Source organism: Rattus norvegicus, chromosome 16 (genome assembly GCF_036323735.1).
Source record: "Rattus norvegicus strain BN/NHsdMcwi chromosome 16, GRCr8, whole genome shotgun sequence".
NCBI lineage: Eukaryota > Metazoa > Chordata > Mammalia > Rodentia > Muridae > Rattus > Rattus norvegicus.
The window spans coordinates 50,507,417-50,532,306 of NC_086034.1; the positions used below are offsets into that span (position 1 = coordinate 50,507,417).

A 24,890-nucleotide genomic window follows, 5' to 3' on the forward strand; every position below is an offset into this window, starting at 1 on the left:
TGCTTTGATGTGGCCTCTGCTGAGTCAGTGGCACGACTTTAAACATGTTTTCTCTGACTCACGGCCCTGCCCCATTTACAAGAAAGACTGTTGCTAACTGTTGTTTGAGTCCGTGTGTCTCTCCGTCCGTCGTCCCCCCCCACACCCCCCGCTTAGTGAAGAGGTAAGGAGTTGTCTGTAATCTAGGTGATATCATTGGAACAAAGGAAACATTTGTTTTATTTATAATTTACTATTTCTACTGCCATGGAAGTCAGTTTCTACCCCTGAACCTTGCTGAGCAGAAGTTCAAACCTTTGCACACTGGCCCTTGGAAGACAGAACAGTGTCGAAGCATCCCTCTTGGTTTTGTACACTAGGAAGTCCCATGTGAAGACCTGCTCCCGGGAGCTAAAATTAGTACGGTCTTGACCTGCAGAAAGGCATCGGGCTCTTCCATGTGGTCACCTGTTTTAAGTAGGAGGTGAATTCCAAGTTTGTTTATCTTGGACTCAACTGTGAAGGTGATCAGACAGGAGCGTGAATCAAGAATGAATGGTTTTTTTCCCACCCCACCTCTTCCCCACAATGATCAGAGCAGCATCGGAGTGTCACGCTTAGAGAGAGTGCACACTTCAGATACATGCAGTGAGTCGGCTTGATGGCTTTGTGGGTTTGAAAATTAAAAAATGTTTCCCGGGCTAGGAGTAGAGCTTGGTTGGTGTGTTTCTCTAGGGTCCTGGGTTTGATTCCCAACATCAACATAAAACAGCGTAAAAACAGGTGTGGTCCCTGAAAGTCAAAGCAAGATTGGTGGTTCAAGGTCATCTGGTGTATGGAGTTTAAGTCTAGCGTTGTTTACCTGAGAACCCATCCTAAACAAACAAACAAACAAACAAACAAGAAACATGAAAGAATGTTTCTCTTCTTCCATCCTCACACTCTGAATACACACCCTGCCCCCTTCCTTCCTGACCCCTCCCCCTCCCCCTCTCCACTACCTGCCTTGCCCTCTCCCTCTCTCTCCACTTCCTGCCTTGCCCTCTCCCTCTCTCCACTTCCTGCCTTGCCCTCTCCCTCTCTCCACTTCCTGCCTTGCCCTCTCCCTCTCTCCACTTCCTGCCTTGCCCTCTCCCTCTCTCTTTCCACTTCCTGCCTTGCCCTCTCCCTCTCTCTCTCTCCACTTCCTTCCTTGCCCTCTCCCTCTCTCCACTTCCTGCCTTGCCCTCTCCCTCTCTCTCTCCACTTCCTGCCTTGCCCTCTCCCTCTCTCCACTTCCTGCCTTGCCCTCTCCCTCTCTCCACTTCCTGCCTTGCCCTCTCCCTCTCTCTCTCCACTTCCTGCCTTGCCCTCTCCCTCTCTCCACTTCCTGCCTTGCCCTCTCCCTCTCTCCACTTCCTGCCTTGCCCTCTCCCTCTCTCTCTCCACTTCCTGCCTTGCCCTCTCCCTCTCTCCACTTCCTGCCTTGCCCTCTCCCTCTCTCCACTTCCTGCCTTGCCCTCTCCCTCTCTCCACTTCCTGCCTTGCCCTCTCCCTTCCTGCCTTCTACCATGTACCACACTCCTCCTCACACTGCAGCACTGCGTTCTCAAAGCTGCATGGTATTCAGCTCCCTTCAAACCAGGGTATGTCTCCCCTGGGGACTCCTGCAAGCCAAGCCTGCTGCAGACATCCAGGGAAGAAGAGAAGAGAGTGGTGAAGGAGGGAGCTGGAGAGGAAGCAGTCGCAGGGCCTGTGGTGACTCTTTCCCAGCTGTGCACACCACTCAGTGCAGGTGTGAGCCCCCCACAGTCTGAGACGCTCACACTCGCCTTTCCCTCGCTGGCACAGTCAGTCAGACGAAGGGATCTCACCTCCCTTCAGGTGTTATTTTCTCTCCCAACACCCAAAAGTCCATTTCCACTCTGCCCCCAGAGCGCCTCAGCCTCCTCCTGTAAACCAGAGAGGAGTTGCAAGGAATTGCACACGGCGCTGTGGCATGCCAGCAGCGCTTCAGTTACACACACACACACACACACACACCACCTGCACTCTTCAGAGGGGCGTGAAGGTGTGCTCCAACAGCCCCAGTTTCTCTGGAGGCAGAGGGAAGGGGACGTTGCGAGCCCATGAATTTGAGGGTGGCATAGCAAGACTCAGTCAAAAATGTCCATATCAGCAAATAAGCCCAGGTGTGTCCAGGCATTCGATGTTCTTTTTTATTTCCTTGGTATGATTTAGAATGGGGGGAGGTGTCATTTGATGTAACTTCAAGACTCAAGATCAAGGTCCTTCTTGGTAGGAAGGGCCAGAGTTTGATTTGCCTGTGTTTCCTATGACAGGGCTTTGGTTTTGGTTTGTTCTCCTTTTAAAGCAAAGCTTTCCTTCAGATACATGTGACTGAGTTATGTTACTTGTTCTGACTGTAACATTCATGGCCGAAAAGGTCTTCTTTTACTTGTTTTTCCCTCAGAGTGTTTCCTCTTCCCCAGAGGACTTGTTTCTCCCTCAGTCTCTATAACAGTTTCCTCTAACACTGACTGTTACACCAGGCCCTGACTTTTAGGCCCTGAGATGGTGCTCAGAGCAGTTAACATTGAAGAACATAGTCTGTGAAAAAATAAACACCCAGTTTATTGTCTTTTGTCAAGTAGAGTTAACATACATAGAGGCAGATGGCCTCAAGTGACACTGTTAGCGGACATTCCTTGATCGACAAAAATGGAGCAAAGTGACCAGAGTCTTTCCTGTTAGGCGTCCACGTTTAGTAAAGCATCTGCTGTCATTAATAAATGAAACCAAGCAATTGTTGGGTTCTGGAGAAGCTGTAAGAGCAGTCTGACCATGAGAAAAGAGAGAAAGAAGAAAGGATCAAGACCTGGAGTGGTGGAGTGTTTACGTAATGCCTGATGCCAGATAGCCTGTCTTTTTAAAGCAGAGAATAGCTTTAAATAGGTTACTTTTCAAAAGACAGTTACAAACGCACGCGCACGCACACACACATATTTATTTGGAATCATGTTTAATAATAAGTCTAAAATATATGAGGAAACATGTATGTAATAAACCAAACTGTTTAATAATACAATATTGTATATATCGTTTTATGTTTGTAGCATATAGCAATATATAAAATATAAGCCTCCCATTTTAAAGATCTTTTTGAACGAGTAGATTTTAAATGTCAAAACAGTTGATACAGTTATGAACCATGTTCCTAAAAACCAGTATTTAGAACGAGTGACTTCATTCGCCTCGGTGAGATGATCAAAATATATTGTATGAAAATTTTTAAGTAAAGAATATTGTCTTAATTTAATTTGATAATTTCCATTTATTCTTTTTTAATTTAATAATAGATTTTTTTATTGTATAAAAACAAGGTTTTCACACTCCCTTTTTGTGACCGTGACACAGTACATGGAAGACAGCTCAAGCTGTGAAGGTTTGAGTATGTGGGGCCATCTCTGAGCCAAGCACATCAGTGCTGTCCCTCCATACGTGTCATAAGGTCGCTACATTTTAAAAGTTTTTAAAGCACAATACCTTGGGACGGTATTATGGAATCCTAAGAAATTCATATTGCAGTGTGTGTTTTTAATGACCTCGGCCTTCTGTGGGAAGCTAGACAGCTTTACAAATTGCTTTTCCCTCCTCCTTACCCCACCCCACTGTATATTATTTATCTGTCCTGAAATCTCTCTTTCTCAAAAAAAGGAAAAAATAAAGCCTACAAAATCAGAAATCAAAAATACAAACACAACCAAAGCAAAATAAAACAAACACATCACACGGAGCCTGTTTCATGCTGGACAACTACTCTAGGTTAGGGGCCTGCCCGAGTGTGGTTGCTACACCAGTGACACCACTGAAGAAAACTGGGTTTTCCCTTTCCTAGCTGGTACCAGTTGCAAATGGCTTCTTAAGCGTGTGACATTGCACCCACTTCCTCCTGGCAGCCCCAGTGCCCTCCCCTCTATTGAACATATGCAGGCCGTATGCGTATTGCCACCGTCTCTGTGTGTTCATGTGTCCCTTAGTCCTATTGGGTCTGAAAGACCCGTGTCATCTGTCCATCCCCTCTGGATCTTACTGTCTTCCGATGGAGACAACTCAGTTAGAACTGAATGTCCCAAGGTCTCTCACTGTACATTGTCCAGTTAGGAACGCTCTAATTTGCTCCTATGTGCTACAAGAAGCCGTGTGGCTGAGTGGGGCTGAGCAAGGTGCTGCTCTGTGGGGTTAGCATGAGCTCAGAGTTGAATTAAAGAAGTTAAAGGGGGGTGGGGCTGGAGAGATGGCTCAGCGGTTAAGGGCACTGACTGATCTTCTAAAGTCCTGAGTTCAATCCCCAGCAACCACATGGTGGCTTACAACCATGATCTTATGCCCTCTGGTAATGTATCTGAAGACAGCTACTTAGATACATTAAATAAGTAAATCTTAGAAAGGAAGGAAGAAAGTAAAAAAGAAAAAGGAAGTTAAAGAGGTCACAGGGCCTGCGGAATTAACTGTGGTACAGAGGAGGAAGTAAAGGGAACTAGGAACAAAGAACAGATACCGTTCTAAAGAGAGTCAGAGTGAGATAAGAGACTTCCACCTAGGAAGTGGGGAGCGTATCCCTTCTTAGAGGTTGAAGCAAGTGGTATTTGTACATAGAAAAAGGAAGGACAATATTTTAACATATTAAAAAAGACTGTAACTCAGAAGGAAGAGGCAGGAAGAGAATTCCTGGGGCAAAACTTACCAAATATAGGCTGGGCGTCACCTTTTTTGGTTTTTTGGGGTGTTTTGGTTGGTTGGTTGGTTGGTTAGTTAGTTGGTCAGTTGGTTTGTTTAGTTGGTTGGTTGGTTGGTTGATTGATTGATTGGTGGGTTGGTTGGTTGGTTAGTTGGTTTGGTTGGTTGGTTGGTTGGTTGGTTGGTTGGTTGGTTTGGTTGGTTGGTCGGTTAGTTGGTTGGTTGGTTGGTTGGTTGGTTTCTTGGTCTTTAATTTTAATTTATTTGTTTTGGATGCAAGTATGTTTGTACCACGTGCATGCTTGGTGTTCATAGAGGCCAGGAAGGGTATTACATCCTGTGAAACTGGAGTTAGGAATGGTTGTGAGCCACTGTAAAGATGCTGGGAATCAAATTTGGGTCATCTGGAAGAGCAGCCAGTGCTCCAAAATGCTCAGCTATCTTTCTAACCCCAGGGCAGGCAGGCTGGCTGGCTTTCTTTCTTTCTCTCTGTCTTTCCTTCTTAAAGAAGTATTTATATTAAAATTGTGTGTGCGTGTGTGTGTGTGTGTGTGTGTGTGTGTGTGTGTGTGTGTGTGTTGTGGTGTTGGGTGCATGTGAGCTGAGGAACCCATGAAGCTAGAGGGGTCAGATCACTTAGCAGCTGGGAGCTGTATAGCACATGTGCCGGGAACTCAACTCAGGTCCTTGGAGAGAAAAGTTCATACGCTAAACTGCTGAGCCGTATCTCCAGTTCTGTTTTGGGTTTTCTGTGATCAAATACCACATTCCTACTGAGGTTGTTCTTATGCTTTGATAGGCACTAGGAAGCCATTCGGAATTTTTCAAAGTCACAGTGGCACCCTCAGCTCTGTTTCTCTGTGCTACTCCCAAATCCTTGTATCCAAACCCTTTCATAAGTCCGAGTAAAGTTTGCTTTTAGCTCAAACCCAAAAGCTGAGTTGCAGCCTGCATTGTTCTCCTGAAGATCTGCCCACCTGAGTTAGATGCTCACATGAAATCATCTCCACATCTAGACACTGCTCTCCGTTACTTTATGTCCATTTTGAACCATGGACCTAAGTGTTGCCACCAAATAGTCAGTGGTTCTTTATGTACAGACTCTAAACAGAAATCTGTCTGTTCTCAGTATGAGCCATACTTATATTTGTCTCAGGCAAATATTTTGCTTTTGAAAAATATTCCGGGTCATATAACTGATCAAATTCATTCTTTGTGTTGGAAGCTGGAATATTGACAGCCAGATTTTTATGCCACTTTAAAATGTGCAGCGCTGCCTAGGCCCTAGATCTATCTTCATCGTTCCTCCTTTTGTTCTTTTCTTCTGTCGTGTTTTCTAGCTGTGTTTAGCCTTATCTCGTTTTGATAAGATTTATGCACTTACCCCGTAGCTCGGAGATTGGTAGAGATAAACACACACTACAGCTGTGTCCCAGTGTCCAAATCTTGAGAGCCGCTGTGAATTCCAAGTCTGTCCATGACACGGTGTAGAATTTAAACTTGGCTACCCCACTCAGACTCTTCCTTCACAGTTTGTAGAGGTCAGGGCCTTCAGCTTCTGGACCTGCTTGCCTGGTAGATCTCTTGACAGTGTAGCCAGATGAAAAGGGAGCCCAACACTGTTGCTGTTTTGCTGAAGTAGCTGAATAGGCCACAGGAAGTACTGGTGTTTCCCATGCTGCCGGGTGAAATCGTTGGTCAGTGCTTATAAATCGAACCACTGAGCCCAGGAAAATGCCCAGCAGCATTTCGGAGACCTTAAATGGGAGTTTTCCAAGTGGTTTGTTTATGTTTTGACTTGTTTTACACAGAATCCTGAACTAGCATATTCAAATGCATGTCAGGGAGCTTAAGTTTAGTTAGCGTTTGATAGCAATCTTTAGTCTATACATTCTATTTCACCATGTGTACAATGAGTTCATTTGGCACCCACCCCGTACAATCCTGTAACACGCAGTGTATTTATATGTGTGTGGAATGAATGGCCAAATGTAGGATTAAGGGACAACTGTAGGTTTTTATTAGAACTGTCCTGAGGCCATACATCACAGGGCTCTATCGTGACTCCTCACAAAGGATTAGCTCTGATATTCCCATCCTTTAGCTGCCTCAGTTTCCCTCAGACACTGAAGTAGCTTCTGTTATGAAACTTGTGTGAAGGGCAGTGCAATTCTTGGACGGTACTAAGCTAAAAGGCATGGATCCCTCATGCCAGCCGGGCAAAGTCTCACCACCTTTGCCTGAGGTAGTTCTGCCTCTCTCGGTCTCCATCCCCTGCCCTCACAGCTCCCGAATGCCAGGTCACACTCTGAGCAGCTTTCTAAAGGTGCCTCACAGCTCTCTGTGGCGAATCCCGTCATGGGCGCTGGCGCTGGGGAAGACAGCTCTAATTAATTACACGAGGCCTGAGTAATGACTCCTGCATGGGGTTTAAACTGTTAACGCTTTGTGTCGTGAGCGAGCTTCAACTCGGTACCATTTTAGTCCTGCTAGTCCTTCGGAAGTTCATCACATTTGAAGTGAGACTTAGACCTTCATGTGTCCTTTTCACAAGGTGTTGAGTCAGGGAAGGTTTTTTTCCAGGTTTCTAGGGTGGGGATCTTCAGAGCTCGAGTTGGTGCAAGGGATTCTGCTGTTTTCATATATTCAGGTATTAGCTATTCTTTTGATTTCAAGAGGAAGAGATTGTTGGTCAATAAGTTACATGATAGGAACTATTACACACCGTTAGAAAAACATAATAACCCCTGATGTTATATGCTGTGGGAGAGGCTGTTTTCATTGCTTTTCTGCTAAAGAGGTTTGATAAGATAATCCCCTATTATACATCATGTATTCATTTTATGCAACTGGAATTACAGCAAGTGACTGTATTATTTACCTTAGTAATCACTGCTGGACTTCACAGTCTATGAAAGACCATCATTCCATTTGCTATTCTCCCTTACTATAGGTATTTATATTAATAGCGTGATTTAATAAGACACTTTAAAATTGTGTTGCATTTTGAACTATACTTAATAAAAAAAATAGGCATCTTATAGGCGTTTGACATAAAACGAAGGAATCACCTTTTATCCAAATACAACACTGTATTTGTCAATTCAGTCATACACATGCGCAGAGCTGAGTCACACAGAGTAGATCTTAGATGTTACAATGACTTGTGATATGTAACAGACGATTTACCAGCTCTGGAGGATTTCCCCCCGGTTACAGTGCAATGTTGTGCTCCTATTTTGAAATCATTGAACCCCTTATGATCCTGGTTTGGAACAAAATATTCGTGCCACCGATCTAATGGTGGGAGTCGCTCTGGTCACCTACGACTCCGTTCCAAAAACTGTGGTTCTGCCGCATCCCGTGAAATTGGAGAATCTGTTCTGTGTGTTCTAATGGATGTAACGGTCATTAAGTAGATGAGGCTTCTGACGTTGTAATCAGATGTGATTCAGTGCATTAAGTGTCCACGAAACAACATGTGCTTCACAGAGCGACCTTCTGCTGCAGAATGCCTACCATCTATGAGTGGACTTGCTTGAGACACACTAAACTACAGCAGTCTATACCTAGGTTGTAATAATTAATTGCTGTTAAATAAAGCTTTAAAAACTCCATTAAATAATTACAGGGATTATATGCATTTCGAAAACCTCCATGTTCTACCAAAATCACCCATTTAATTTCAGGCTCGGTTTGTTAAAAAAAAAAAATGCTGAAATCTAAAGGCACATTAGGGGAGCTGTCAGTTGATGTTTTCTGTAGGTGTTAATAAAGCCAGATGAAAAAAAAAAACTGAAACAAATTAAAACCAAAAGCAATTTTGCCATCTGTTGTATATTAATTAGAACTTTGCGTATCAAGGGTAAACTTGGTCTTTGAGAATGTCACTGAGCAATCCCTTAATAGAATAATATGCAAATGTGTAAGGTTGTAGGTTCCTGCGCAGTTTTTGATTCTAATTTATCTGCAGCAGCTCTGCAAGAAGAGTGGCGGTGTGTGCGCGCACATACGTGCACACAGAAATGTTTTAACGAGCTTCCCTTTGTTTCTCTCCTTCCGCAGAGCAACCTGCAAACAACCAAGGGCAACCTACCCTGCAGCCTTTGCCACCCTCCCATAAGCAGCACCCTGCACATCACCCGTCCGTCACCTCCCTCAATAGAAACTCCCTGACCAATAGAAGGAACCAGAGTCCGGCCCCGCCGGCTGCTTTGCCCGCCGAGCTGCAAACCACACCCGAGTCCGTCCAGCTGCAGGACAGCTGGGTCCTTGGCAGTAATGTACCACTGGAAAGCAGGTAACGCCTCCTCTCGAAGCCCTCGCAGCATTTGATCACTGAGACCGCTCAGTGCACAGGCAGGGTGTGTGATTGTCAACGGGGCACCAACGCTTTTCTCACTAACTAGCAGAAATGTATCATAATCTTCTCCCCTGGTGTTTTGCCTTTTTTAAGATCAGTTCCAGATTGTTGGGAATTCCTTAGACGCTGAATCAGTGAACTCTATCATCTTTTTCACACATTTCACTCCTTGGAAGAGGTGAAACTGTCACCTCCGTGAAACAATTCTCAACTGCTATTTTCTCCCACACCCTCACTGGTCGGGCAGGTGGGGAATGGAAGGGGTTAAGAACAATGGCTGTCAGTCCCCTGCACCCTGTCTTAGTGATCAAGTGGACACCTGACTGGTTGTAGACTTCCTCTGCCTAGATGTGACCCATGGTTCATAAACTCACAGTGCCCCCTCACCAAGGACAAGACTTAAGAATAAGTCAGATGACCTCATGTTAAAAAAAATATCTTTACTTCCTTGCAATGGGAGGGGAACAGGCTCATTCCTGAGTTATTTTCAAAGATACTCAAAGAAAGGTCTGTAGGACCCTTGAAGAAATGCCCTTTTCCCCAAGATCCAGAGCCCATGACCAATGAGCTTCTGGTTAAAGATGCCTTATACACATTTTTAGTTCTCTTGGGAAATACTTCCCTTACAGGAAGCAGAATCTGTACCCCTAAAAATTCTGTTCTCAGGTTGTAATCAGACAAGTGGTTATCTGGAACCCTACCTCTCCCCAGCTTTTTTCTGTGGCCAGCACTGGGCCAGCCTCTGGCTCCTTTTTGTTGTGTGTTGTGTGAACAAAGTGTTAGGCTTTTCCTTGTCTTTTCTGGTCAGCTTGGCAGTGAGTATCGTCTACTGTGCCCGCCATTTATCTCTGCGATCCAATAGCTTTTTAGTAGGCTCAGAGGAAATGCCGTATCACCATATAAAAGCTCAAAAATAGTGAGCTCTGGACCCAGAGAATGCCCTCTTGCCCCCCATGCCAAACGCAGAGCCCATGGCTACCGTCAGCATGTAAACGAGTTGCTAGATACAGGAGCCAATGTTGCTTCTCACCATCGGGTGTGTGATCTACACCAAGTCTGCCCCAAGGATGAGCTAGCAGAAGGTTCTCACAGTTAGTTACAAACAGTAAGAATCATTCCGCCTTTTCTTTCACTGTTGACCTTGACAAGGTTACAAGGAACTCTTAGTTTTTATCTGCACCGCCAGCTAAGAGTTGAGTTTTATTGTTTATTTTGTATTTCTCTTCTGGGAAGAATTAGGAAAAGAAATAGAAAGAGAAGTAAGGAAACAGAAGCTTTTTCTTCTCCCAAGACAAAGAACCATGTATATTGGATTTTCTTTTCTCTCAAGGTTATTAGCACAGACCTAAATCTACCTGGCGTAATTAATTAGTACCCACTGAGCAACTAATCAGCACTGATTCACTATTGTCATTTTGTAAATTTTATTAGGAAAAAAGTAATTTTCCAGTTGAGTCATCAAATTGAATATGGATAATTTGCACTGTAGTTGACAATAATTGTCCTGACAAAGATTTATGAGTTACGTTGAGTTCAGCCATCAGAAGCATGTTTAATTTTCGTGATGTTGTCTAACACAGAAGATTCACAAGCTGTCAATGAGCCAGTAATCCTTAAGTCATGTGTTACAGTGACGAGACTTAAAATAAGTTTGAGAAAGATAAGGTACGTCCTTGATATTCCTCGTCATGTAATAATTTTGAGTGAACTGAATTTCACAAGCAAAATAGCCAGTTAGAAGATGATCCATCCTGTCCGTGTATAAAATCATTCCCAAGGGAAGCAGCTACCAGGGTTTTTTTTTCCCCCACTTTGGTACCATTAATGAGTTATCAATGGGATGACATAGTTTCATGAATGGATATTGGGGGGGGGTGCAGCTAATATTATCTCACTAATAAGTGGAAAGAGTAATGCTTTTAGCAGTTGTGTGTCCTATTAACAAGCCCTAACCTGGAGTGTAGCATTGTTGTTCTTATTAACTGAGGCTCACCCCTTACGGTGTTGCTAATCAAAAGAAATGATATTTCAACTTGCAGGCAATTTGCGAATAACCCTAAGCCTCGAAGTGGAAAGCTCACACTGCACCGAGGTGGTGCTACCGTGGTTTCCTTAATTGTCTCACTTGGTTGGAACTCTCGAGGTGAAGAAGCAGTCTTATTTATCATTGATTTTTTTTTCTTTTTTAGTTAAGGTTCCCTATTGAGTGTGATTCTCAAGCTCAGTTTTAGCTTTATTAATAACTTCATCCCGACTTAGACTGCCTTCAGCTGTCCTTAGATCTGGTGTGTCATTTCATCCTTGACTCTTACGTAGCTTCCACACACACTTGTTTACCGATCGTGCTTCTAGCATTTAACAGTTATAAGCTATAAGGTGTAAAAGTCAGTTATGGTTCTAGATTTTTCTCCTCCTTACCTTTTTGCCCTTTCTTCTCTGCAGAGGTAGATAATATTTGGTAAAATTTACCTGAAATAGTCCATGAAAAAGCTCAGCAATCTGTACCCTTACAGTTTATATGAATTAGCACAGAAAGAATAAAGGACTTCCTGCCCTGCCCTGCCCCATATAGTTCAATATAGCTTTAATTTTGATTTATTAGAAAGCATTTTTTCACTAGGCAATTTCTTGCTTCCACAGAAGTATGTATTTTCTCTCTCTGATGAATTTATTATTGGCTATTTCTGGAGACAATCAATACTATCGCCCACTTTACTTTTCTACATGGTAACTGGCTTTGCTCCTTTTGCAACCTCCAGTGAGGCTCAGATGTGCGAGAGGCATACTGAGATCCGAATTAGCTTTAGAAGTTCACAATTGCCTTAATCTGTAGCAGCCGGGCCCCACACACAGTACTGAGCAGTGACCCTCTCGGTGCCTTTCCTTTACATTCAGCTGCTTGCACTCAGGAGCATTAACTTGTAGGAGCTCGATAGCCTACAACCAGTCTATTGTTCTTCACTTCTGTGCAGAGCCATAGCGGCAATAGGAGTACACAGAAGTCAAGGAAACGCTAAGATTTCATCTAGACCAGCAATAGCACTTCAAGGTCCAGTGCAGGAACTCATTGACCATTCTTGATCCCCAGTGATTACAGAGTCAATTGTCTTCAAGCCCCTGGGTTCTCTCTATGAATTAAGTAGCTTAGCAGTTACCTGTTAGATATTAACAAAATAGTTCATTTGCAACCATTTAATAAATGATTTATTAAAGTCTCACTTTATTATGATGTCTATTTTGGCGCTGGTAGTTCATTAGTTATCTTCCTGTAGCTTTTTATCTAGCAGTTCAGTACTGTTTAGCTAATTATTAATGCATGAAATTGCATATTAAATTACCTGTTTATTAGTGCATTTGTAATTTGACTATTGAAAGCCTTGGGCTTCTTTAATGTAAGATCAATGGCTATGCATTTTTAAAAAACAGAATGCTTAGGTAGAAGTATTGTTTACCCACTCTATTATCCTTTCTGCTCTTTTCCCCACACTTTTAAATGGTCCTAAGGAGAAGCAAGACAATCACACAAACACCAGGCTTGAGTCAACCTTGCCTGCAGAAACTATGGGCAGTCTCTCACACATCGTGACCTTACGATGCCAAGGGAAGAGTTTCCACCTGAAAAGTTGGACATCCACCTCCTGAGCGAGAAGGAGAAGCTTGTCATTAGCTAGGCAGTGAGGAGGAGACCCCTCTGTAGTCACAGCTATTGCTGCAAGTAAACTGTGCCTGGACAGGTAGCCCATTAACTTAAATTGACTGGCAGAGGCCTCTCCTTTGCTGAAGGTGGCTTAGGGATACCAGGGACTCCTGTGGGGAAAGAGAATGTCACCCTTTAGAGAGGAGGTGTAAGAGACAGGCCAAAGGTACCAAACACACATTTTAGAATCAGACCCCGTCCTAGGCTAAGAAAATCTTAACCACAAAGGGTCTCAACATCATTTTCTTTAAAGTAAGCTTTTCTAAAATTATGACATAATTAATAAAAGTCGTTTGCATCCCTGAGTAATACCGCACGGTCCTTTACGGTCACCTAGAGTAAAGGATCTATCGAGGGGCGGGCTAGGCAGGAATTCGTGAGAAAGGGGATGTGATGAATGAGAGATGCAGCACGGAAGAGTCTGCTGGGTGCGACTTGAAGCATCCTCAGTGCCACTGAAACTCCTTTGTCTCTGTGAAAGGAGGTGACACCGAACTAATTTGGTGACTTACCTCCATGTTCACCACGTACTTCACCCAAATGAGGACACTTCTCCAACATAAACCTCTGTTGTCCCCAACATGCAGAATTGCATCCCAAAGGATGAAGTTAATTGTAAGCCTCTTGTGCGTCGGCCCTAGGATGAGGCGGTGGAGAGCAAATGCGAAGGTAGCCTGTGACTGGACACCGTCGTAACTAAGAATTCGAACGCCTCTAGTTCCTGTTTGATTTGCACAAATTATATGAACGTCGATCATCTGTTTATTCATTCACACAGAAGCCCCTATTGTCCAGGGCTCCCAAAGCAATGTGTAAATATTTGTTTATTTGTCTTTTCCTCCCAGCATCACGAGAACGTCAGGTGCAGTCAGAGCATGCATCAGTTGGGGTGTAGTTCAGTGGGGGAGCACTCACCTAGTACATGCAGAGCCCCAGGATCTGACCCAAGCACTAGGAAAAGGAAAATATAGTAGATTAGTTGAATCTTTATTAGAGAACTTAAAATTGAATCATTTCAGTGAAAGTATTATATTGAAGGCAAACTTAAATTCATAAAAACATTTTAAAAAAACCCAAAATGCATGTTCTGAATATACTCAAAGGATGCGTCTATGAGTCTATGAGTATAATTGTTGGAGTCGCCCAAACATTTCTTTTTCACACCGAAATAAAGCGTCCACTCTCAGAACATCTCACTCACAGGTGGTTACAAAGCAAAGTCACGAGTGGGTACCACGCCAATAATTAAAATGCGAAGATCAACTGTCCACTAGCAGTAGCTATAGATGAAGGTTGTTTGGTGAGTCGGTATTGAGAGGCAGTGGATGCAAGAAAAAAACAAACCTCACAGTGCAACATCATTGGAAGAGCGAACGAATGCCTTTGATTCACACAGACCTGGCCTTTAATCCTAGTGCCATTTTTAAATTAGATTTGTTGACAGTTTCCTCCATCAGAATGATGCATTTTGAGAATTCCCCCCATCACACACACACACACACACACACACGCACGCACATATACACAGTCACACACACACTCACACACACAGAGAGACACACAGACACACACACAGAGAGACACACAGACACACATACACACACATACACACTGACACACACACTCTCACACAGACACACAGACATACACATACACACACACGCACGCACATATACACAGACACACGTACACATACACACAGACACAAACACACACAGAGACACACAGACGCACACACACATACACACTGACACACACACACTCACACAGACACACACATACACACACACAGACACACACACAGACACATACACACAGACACAAACACACGCACACACAGACACATACACACAGACACAAACACACGCACACACAGACACATACACACAGACACAAACACACGCACACACACACATACACACTGACATACACACTCTCACACAGACACATACACACAGACACACACACACACAGACACACACACACACACACACACACACATCCCTCATCCCTACATGCATCACTCTTATGTTTCGTGTCTTCATTTGTTTTGCTTGTGATCCACGAAGCTTAACCAGAGCCATCCGGGTGATCACGGATTGGACTCTCACCACTGAGTACATAATTGAAGATAAGGACTTTACCTTTCCCAGAACTCATCAGTAGCCAGTAGTTCATTAGGGAGGGGTAGGGACCAGTGAGCTTCTCTCCTATCCATGGCTGCCTCTTGACAGACTGACAGTTTATGCAGACCCAGCTCAAGCCTCTGCAGCTGCTATGAGTTAATAGGCTGTGTCGTGTGCTCCGGATGGGATTTCACAGCCCTTCAACTCTCTTTTGGCTCTTAGATTTTTTTTTCCTGCCACCTCTTTTACAGTTTTCCTTGAGCCTACGTTGGTGATATAGAAATGTCCTACTTTTGACTGAACTTGAAATTATCCCTTATTCTCAGTAACTTGAATAGCCAGCCATGAGTTCTGCACTTACCGCTGTTCATTATAAGAGAAACTTCTCTGATCAAGGCAGAGAAAAGCATTTGTTTACAGGTATAAACAAAAATATTTCAAAGAATCAGATATCCCATCAAGTTAGCTAAACTGGGTATTTTGTTTTTTGGTTTTTTTGTTTTTGTTTTTTGTTTTGTTGTTGTTGTTGTTGTTGTTGTTGTTGTTGTTACTTTATTTACTGTAGTGGATGTGAATTCTCTCCTGTCCTGTAGGTCTTAAGTCCAGAGTATTTGGTTGCCCACATGACAGTGATACCATTATTGCTGTAGTGAACACACCTTGCCTAGCTAGGTAGTGTAGTAGCTCCAACATGTCATTGGCAGGTTAGACAACTGGTGTCTTTTCTCCGCTACCAGCTTGCGTAGCATTCTTAGCTTTGGGAAAGTTTTCCAGCAGAAAGAAGCGTGCGACTCAGTTCTAGCTTAATTTCTGAGTTGCTTACAGTCACCGTGTGTGACCTCTTCAGCAGTGAGAGCTTACCATCTAGTTCTTGTAGGAAACCAAAAGAATGGTGGCAGCCTGCATCAAAGGGGTCTCTGAGGACAGTTTTCAACGAACTAATAATATATACTCAAAGTAATGTTGTTTAGGGGATATAATATAAATCAAGCTCTCAGCACATGAATTTTCTTGGTTTTTAGGTAATGACCAAATGACAGTAGCAAGCGTGGACATAGGATAAGGACCCCCTAATTGGTTAACAATTGAACAAAATGGATAAGGACCCCTGATTAGTTAACAATTGAACAAAGTTAATATGTAACAAAGTATTTCTTTTGTTTTCCCAGAAGGTGAGAAATGTTATTTGTCTTACCTGGGATATTCATGTCTCACTATATATGTGAGGTAGGCCAAGCATAAAATTAAACCATGATTAATTTTAGCAGCATAAACTCTCTTGGTTCTTCTCTTGTCATTGCTCAAGAAAAATGTGTATTTGTTTTAGACAGGAACCTCAAGTGTCTTAATTTTGTACTTAAGAAAATAATCTTCATACAACAATACCAGCCAGCCAGACCCCCCAGATTCCCCAAGTACTAAACCACGAACCAAAAGGCTCACATGGAGCGATGTCTCCAGCCGCATATGTAGCAGAGGATGGCCTTGTAGGGCATCCATGGGAGGAAGGGCCCTTGGTACTGGGAAGGCTCCATACCCCAGTGTAGGGGGATGCCAGGGCGGGGAGGCAGGAGGGAGTGGGTGGGAAGGGGAGCACCCTCATAGAAGCAGGGAGGAGGGGGATGGAATAGGGGGTCTGCAGAGAGGAAACAACTGACAGTTGTCTCCACATCGTTTAGAAGTTAGAACACAGTTGTGAGATCATTTAAGACGTGAGAAGCTTTCGGAGTGCTTTTGCCTGATGAAGCCACGGTACAACCCAGTGGTACTGTTAGTTATAGTAGTTGCAGGGAGCCAGTTTTGCTTTTGTCTTTTGGTTGTTTGTTTGGGTTTGTTCTTGTTGATGTTGTTGATGTGCTCTTTTTAGTGACACATTAAGATACAAAGAAAATATACATTCTTTTTATATTTTATATTTAAATATATACATTTTTATAAAATGTATATTATATATATGCTTATACACATGTGAGCATTTATTATGGGCTTAATTTATTTCTGGGGTAATTTCCACATTGTAATATTGTATATTCAGATAATATTTGATTCTAGATAGCCAGTAATTTTTATAAAATATTCATATGTGATAACTAATTTCCATGCTCTCTAGGGAAACACATTCTTAGCAACTTCTGACACATTTCTAGTCACTCCTGTGAGCATGATCAAAGGAAAAGGTCATCAAAGCCCTTTCCTTGGTCGTAGCTGGTGACTGGGACTGAACCGTGCCCTGTTCTGAAGATGACCTTGTCCTCAAATGCTTCCTCCTTAGCAACAGCCTCGTGAGGTCTGTCTTCAACCTTTCACCTTCCTAACATAGTCTGTGGAATTCCTCTGCCTCTGTCCTCTCTCTGTGAAGCCAGCATGTATGTGTGTTTAGGTATTTCCCACGGATGCGTAGTTGATCTCCACTTAACTGTTGCTGCAGGATTTTATACAGAACCTTTCCCTATAGTTCATGTTTCTTCGATTTTACCACGGTGTTTTCCTCAGAATTTCATCCTCTGGTTTCGTCACCACTCAGTAGTTGCCCTGCCATGTATGTCTGCGTGTCCTTCCTGCTCTCCTGTGGTTTGCTTTTGCCTCAGTGTATCTTTCTCCTCTAACCTGGAGCCTGAGGAACGGCCTGCTTTCTGCTACACCATTCTGAGAACCCTTTCTTCTCGGCCCATAGAACGAGAGCCTTGGGCACGCCCCCATCGATTCCGTCTGATGACCTTCTGATTCTGATGTGACCCTGGTTGTGATTTTGTGTCATCTCAGCTCAGACGAGAACCACTTAACATGAGAGGACTCAAAGACCTCCCATCTCAACCGCATCCCGAGTAATGCATTATTGCCGCTTTCTGGTCATGGTGTGTGGAGCGAAGTCTCGGCTTTGAGACAGATCTGGATTAACATCTCGATATCCGATGAACCACATCACCTCGGCCTTGGTACTCAGTGTGGCTCATCTCTCTCTTTCCCATCAACTAGGATTGGCCATGCCTCTTCACAAGCTTTGTAAAGTGGCACTGAAATGTCCCACGCAATGTCCACGACCCTTGAGTTTCTTTGCTTCCCTTAGGTCCTTTCTCCTCCCATGTGTTTAAAACGATCAATTGAGCATTTTCAAAGGGAAACAGCCACTGCCAAGGCAGTAAAGAACAAATAAAGCATGACCATGACCAGCAAGGATCTTGCTGACAATTTTTTGAACAATTGGATAGTGGCCACTGAAATCTCAGCTAAACTGGAGTGACTTCACAGAATGAGGCCATTTTCAAACATGGGTTTTCGTTTTACAGCAAGGCTACGGTAATATGAGGAGGCCATTACGTGAGCTATGTAATCACAGTAGATCAGGAAATAAAGCCTAAATTTCGCATTCATTCCTTCATTCTGCAATGCTGTTGTTTTCATTATCATCATCATCAGTGAGTTTTTCACAGTGAAATATTGAAAAAGGGTTTGCTACTGAAGACCTGGAGATATCGTGACTGCTCCATTGGTATGTTGGGTATACACCTATAAGTACACATAGTGCACATGTGTGTTCCTGTACATGTGAAGGCCAGAGGTCAAGTCAAGTATCTTTTTCTGTCAGTGTCTTATGTTTTGAGACAAAGACAGGGTCTCTCTGTGACGCTGGAATGCACTCCTCATCTCCTCAGCACTGACACCACCCACACACGCCACCATACCTGTCCTTGTAGGTGGTGCTGGGAATCCCGACTCAGCAGGTCCCCGTGTTTGCCCAACATGCAGTTTACTGTCTGAGCTGTCTCCCCATCTCCGTGACCGCTTTTGGAAAGAATGAGTGACATTTCAGAACAAAATTTCAAATGGGAATTAATCTAGGTTATTTTGTTTTACCTGATCTTGTAACCCACTGTGTTTGCGGAAACTCCTGAGCACTCTAGGAAATTTGGAGATTCTTGGAGCAGCATATCAGTACACGGTCTGGGCAACAGAATCATGCTTTGGTTGGGATGTTCCCAGCGAAGCACTTCCATGTTCTCTCCGAATCGAAAGGTTTCTGGGTAGATTGTTTCAGTCTGGTTCAGGGTATGGGTGCCAAGGCCTTGCCTGGCACATACCCGCCCATTGAGCTGCATCCTGAGTGACCTTTTCCTGCTCCTCTGGGGACAGGCGCCCTTCAAATCGCCCATGCTGGCTTTGGACTCACACCATCCTGACACATAAGCCTTGAACTTGTGGTCCTTCTGCCCTAGCTTCTATAATTGCTGGCATTGCGGGTCTGCACCACAAGGCCTGGCTAAGATTCTCTTGGTAGAAGCTGTGCTGTCTAATCATTCTTGAGCAGATAAGCATTCATTTTTTTTAACATGTTCTTGTCAGGTGTGGCAGCACGCATCTTTAATCACAACACTTGTGAGGCAGGATCTCCTTAAATTGAAGGGCAGTGTGTTCTACATAGCAGGTTCTGGGCCAGTCAAGACTGCTGTGTCTACAGCAAACAAAATCAATTCATTCTCTCTCTCAGTCTCTCTCTCTCTCTCTCTCTCTCTCTCTCTCTCTCTCTCTCTCTCTCCCTCCCTCCCTCCCTCCCTCTCTCTCTCTCTCTCTCTCTCTCTCTCCCCTCCTCCCTTCCTCCCTCCCTCTGTGTGTGTGTGTATGTGTATCTGTGTGTGTCTCTGTGTCTGTCTGTATGTCTGTGTGTGTATGTGTATCTGTGTGTGTCTCTGTGTCTGCATGTATGTCTGTGTGTGTGTGTGTCTGTGTGTGTGTTCTTTTAGTGACATGTTAATGACAATGATTGTCATCATGGTATGGTCAGAAAATGGGAACCCTTGTCTCCTTTGTAAATTTGTCTCACTTTGAAGGTTTCTAACTATAGATAATTTGCCATAGACAAATGACTGGCCAGTATATGGCTAAAAGCAATTTCCAAGATCACCCCCCAACCCACCCCCCAAAGATTTTGAAGAATCATGTACTTAATGAAGCACTCACAAAGCACTGTTACTGAAACGTGAGGGCATCGCAGCCTCTCCCCTTCTCCTAACCTCTCATGATGCGTGTTAGACATTAGGGCCTTGCTAACTGAAGACATAAGGTGGGGGATGGGGACCCGGGAGGTAAGGTGCTCAGAGCCAGTATGCAAGGCATACATATGAGAAATCAGAAACAAATAAATAAAAACTTAAAAAAATTAAGTCTCACATAAATAAATATAAAAAGGGCCAGAGAGATGGCTCAGTCCTTGTTGGGGGTGTGAGGGGGACACCCTCGTTTTTGCCTCCATTCACATCTGAATTAAGTAGACATTATAATTCCCATAATTGGGATTTTGTGACGTTTAAATCTGATCACGTGTCATGGAGGCTTGGAGCCAGCCAGGTGTGAAACAGGCCTCTCTTCCAGTCCTTGAACTATCTGTTGTCTGTTGTTTTGTCATAGTTCTCTCTCACAGATTGCTTTGGTATCTTGCATTCCAAAATGTCTCTTACCCTTCAAAAGCCTTACATCGGTAGCTGAAATCCTCCTCTTCATCTGCCCTCTACTTCCTTTTCAAATGCACAGAAAGAACTTTCTGTTTATCGGTAGATGACTACATACCATTATCGATAGATGACTATTGGTAATTAAATTAATTAATCACAAATAAAGTCCTTTCCAAATAGTACATGGTATGCTTTAAGATGCTCTTCTTTACTTTCATTTGACCCCACTGGGCACACGGTAACCATCCCTCAGCAGAAGGGATTGAGAGACTAAGGATACCTACACCATAGATCCGTGTGCTTACAGCCATGAGGATGCTATTAAAATGACTGAACTGGGAAGCAGACACTGATCATCTGTTTGAGCCTTAGTAGTCATGGTGTGAAAATAACTTCTTACCACTTACGAAGTTTGTAACGTTCTCACACTTGACCTCAGCCTATCTAACCACAATGACTGACAACTGCCGTGTGTCGTAGGGTAGTGCCAGATGGTTTGTCTTATTTAGGGGCTTTTGTTAGTTTGTTTGAGTGTTTTGGTGGCTTTTTATTTTTGGTTTTGTTTGGGACAGGTTTCTTTATGTAGTCCAGGCTTGCTTCCCATTGACTTCTTCTGCCTCAGTCTCTCAAGTCCTGTGATTCTAGATGTAGGCCTCCTTACCGGGTAAATCCCCATATATTTTATATAGCCATGATTACGTTTAGGTGTAATTGTAGGTAGCTCTGCTTACGTGGGAGAATGAGAGCTGGTCGAGGTGCTAAAACATTTCCTAGTGTTTTCCCCAGTTACCTTCCTGTGAGCTATAATTATCCCTCATTGTTTGCAGAGTTTTGGCCAGCACATCATGCTGTGTTCACCGTAAATATGTGCTCATAATCGGCATAACTATATGTTTAATATATATAATTAATATATAATTGGTGTGAAGGCAGTTGCTAATATTTTTATCTAAAATACCCAGAGCTTTTTATTTAAACCATTTTGGGCACACTCGCTAATAAGTCATATTAATTCGGGAAGCAGTAACGAAACTGTCTTGCTCACAAGGTTTCATTTCAGACATTTTTCTTCCTGGGATCACCTCCTAGTGTGAAAGATGTCCAAAGATAATAACACGTCAATTCGGAAGAGAAATAGATTTGAGATCCCAAAGTGCTCTCAGCATGCAGGGATCTGCTCCACTCCCATAGCATATCACAGTTAGAATCATTACATATATGTTCTTTTAATGTCAAAATAGAGAATTTACATCCTTATATTGACTGACTCCTTGGGAGATGCTTAATTTTCTTGTTTAAAATATTTTCATTTAAAGTTTGTGACAAAATTATCTTTCTGTACTAATAAGAGGCTTAGGATCTAGATGTCTCCATTTCACAATAGCATAGTGTATCACTAACTATAAAAGTTTCATAATTAAATTTGTTACAATATGACCTTTATATTAGCAGCAACGTAACCAATCTCGAGTGAGCCAGTTCTTGGAACATCCGCGTGATTCTGCTCATGAACTGATCTTTTTTAGAACCATCCGTTTTTCCACTGAACATAGTGAATGGTCAGGGTGCAAACAGAAGTCTGGAGTCTCCTTCAGTTAACAAAACACTAAGCATCTTGGTTGTTCCCAAGCTGTCCCATGTCTTCTCGTTTTATCAAGACTGGTCCTTCGGTTTTGAGGTCCCATCTGCTAATTTGTAGTTTTAGTTAGAGCTCTCATCAAATGCTGCCCCTGCTGCCGCACTGCTGGTTGAGAAACTTGGTTTAAAACTAGTCCTCTGTGCACTTCTAACTCTCCCCTTAGTAGTTAAGCGCTTTGCTGCGGCTGTGTCTCCTGCTTACACCCTGGAAAGCGTGTTTTAAGAGGAATTCTAAAGGATCAAAGAGAAGACTTGAACAGTAATAGTAAGAATTCACTCTGGGTTTTTCGTTTTCAATTACATTGGCATTCTCTTCCCTCTGAACTTGAGTGACAGAATTTTTCGGTGCATTGGTTTATAGATCAGAGGAGACCCCTGCTGTGACCTTTGCCAGGATGTTGTAGTGCTACCTTGGTGGCCAGCCCTAGGAAGAAGGCCTTGGTGGCCAGTTCTTTGTCCTCAGAGGTTTCAAAGAAGGAGAAAGGCTAGGAAAAGGCAGGGCTACAGAAAAAGAAAATATTTCTATTCCCTTCTTAAAACGGAAATTAAAATGGAAACAAGGACCCTCTGTTTATTTGTGTGGAGGCATACATGGCGGGTTTAAATCCTTGCAATTGAACTTTCCAGAAGAATCTAGTAGTTAAAAACTAAATAAATTTTAGTAGCACCAGCAAATCGACAGAATTTTTGAGGGAAAAACATTTAAAATTTTCCAAACGAAAAGGTTAATAAAAAGAAGTAGTATTATCTTCTCATTCAGTACATCATGGAAAATTTATACGTCTCAATGGAATTGTTTCATGGGTCTCTCCGTGGTTCAGAAATCCCAGTGACAATGTAAGAACGGAGATCTAACAAAGGAAGGCCTTAGGAAGGAAGATGCGCCCACTGATAGATGTTGCAGAGATGTGTGGAGACACAGATGCTACAAAACAGAATGTATCAGGTGCCTCATTAGGTTGAAAAGCGAGGTGCAACAGCATGGTAGATAGTTAGTTATAACAGTAACATTAGAAATATAGCCAGTTGTGACAAGATTCTTAAGAGAGGGACCCAAAGGTGAAATAGAACAAAAATTTAAGGATATTGAAAGTTTAAAAAAAAAAAAGGAAGGAAAGGGAGGAAGGAAGGAAAGGAGGAAGGAAGGGAGGAAGGAAGGAAGGAAGGGAGGAAGGAGGGAGGGAGGAAGGAAGGGAGGGAGGAAGGAAGGGAGGAAGGAAGGAAGGAAGGGAGGAAGGAGGGAGGGAGGAAGGAAGGGAGGGAGGAAGGAAGGAAGGAATGGAAGAAGGAAGGGAGGGAGGAAGGAAGGAAGGGAGGAAGGAAGGGAGGGAGGAAGGGAGGAAGGAAGGAAGGAAGGGAGGAAGGAAGGGAGGGAGGGAGGAAGGAAGGAAAGAAGGAAGGGAGGAAGGAAGGGAGGAAGGAAGGAAGGGAGGGAGGGAGGAAGGAAGGAAAGAAGGAAGGGAGGAAGGAAGGGAGGAAGGAAGGGAGGAAGGAAGGGAGGAAGGAAGGGAGGAAGGGAGGAAGGAAGGGAGGAAAGGAGGAAGGGAGGAAGGAAGGGAGGAAGGGAGGAAGGAAGGGAGGAAGGGAGAATATGACACAAAAGAGTAAAATATATTTAAGCTTGCCCAGGTCTGATGAATTGAGTCTTGAGTCCCATTTGTTGTAAATTAACTAGAGTATATCACCGGCTGTGACCTTCTAAGCTGGTGTCTTTTGAATTGATTCACTCCTGTTAATACAGACTTGATAGGAAGGTCAAAGGTAAATTTAAGCTAAGAAACCAACCCATTAATACCTGCTGTGCTGATTCTCACAGTGTGGTCCCTGGGTCTACATCAGCCCTTGAACTTGTACCCACACCACTTAGGTTTTAAGGAGCCCACAAGAAAATTGTGCAGGCTGTTTGAAAGGCACCAGTTTAAGCGATTCAGTGGTCTCTTGGTGCATGGTGTTTTGCGTGGTGGCCTCACCCTTACTACAGAAGTTCACAGGCTGGACCCATATTCCTGACTCTAATTTACCTGGCCACACTGTTCCTTTGTGTGAGGGACAGACATCGAGTGCCTTTGCGATGGTGAACAACCATGAGTCGACGGGCCGTGTGCGCAGCTGTCTCTTCGATCCTTTATTTACTTCAGGGAGTTCAGAGTTTTGGGGCCAGCATCCTTCAGTGATAGATTTATTTCCAAATCCACTATTAAGTATTTAGGCATCATAAGTAATTGTACTGGGTATCTCTGGGTAGCTGTAAGGAATATGTTGCTTAAAGGTAAGAAAAACAAATGGCTTCAAATGAGAATGGATTGTTTCCTGGAGCTAGTGAGAAACTCACTGAGCAGTGCCTGCCACACATGTCTGAGGACCTGAGTTCAGTCCCTCACATCCCTGGGGAAAAAGTGGGTGTGGCAGTCTTGTTGATGAGGCTGAGAAAGCCGCATTCCTGAGGATTGCTGGCCCGCCAGCCTAGCATGGTGCAGCCCTAGGTCCCAGAGAGGGCCCCAGGGACTGAACCACCAACCAAAGAGTACACATAGAGTGACCCATGACTCCAGCCACATATGTAACAGAGGATGTCTTTGCCAGGCATCAAAGGGAGGAGAGGCCCTTGGTCCTGTGAAGGCTCGATGGCCCAGTGTAGGGGATGTCACAGCAGGGAGGCGGGAGGGAGTGGGTGAGTGGGTGCAGGAACACCCTCATGGAGGAAGGGGTGGGGAGTTTCCAGAGAAGGAACCGACCGGGAAAGGGGGTAACATTTGAAATATAATAAAAGAAATAAAGAAAATATCCAATAAAAAAATAAAATAAAACAAGGTGAATGACCCCTAAGGCGTGGCACCAAGGTTGACCTCTGCCTCCGCATGACCGTATATGCAGGTATGTCCACACATGTGCACCTGTCTGCACATGCACACACATACACT

General features: G+C 43.6%; 1 protein-coding gene across 22 annotated transcripts in view; it reads left to right on the forward strand.

Annotated features, from left to right (window-relative positions):
• Tenm3 (teneurin transmembrane protein 3) overlaps positions 1 to 24,890 on the forward strand; it is a 2,726,621-nt gene that overhangs the window by 2,522,685 nt on the left and 179,046 nt on the right. For all 22 annotated transcript variants that reach the window (XM_063275416.1, XM_039094506.2, XM_039094513.2 and 19 more), the window contains one exon: positions 8,764 to 8,998. In XM_063275416.1, the coding sequence (XP_063131486.1) occupies positions 8,764 to 8,998 (235 nt within the window). The remainder of the gene's footprint in view (positions 1 to 8,763; positions 8,999 to 24,890) is intronic.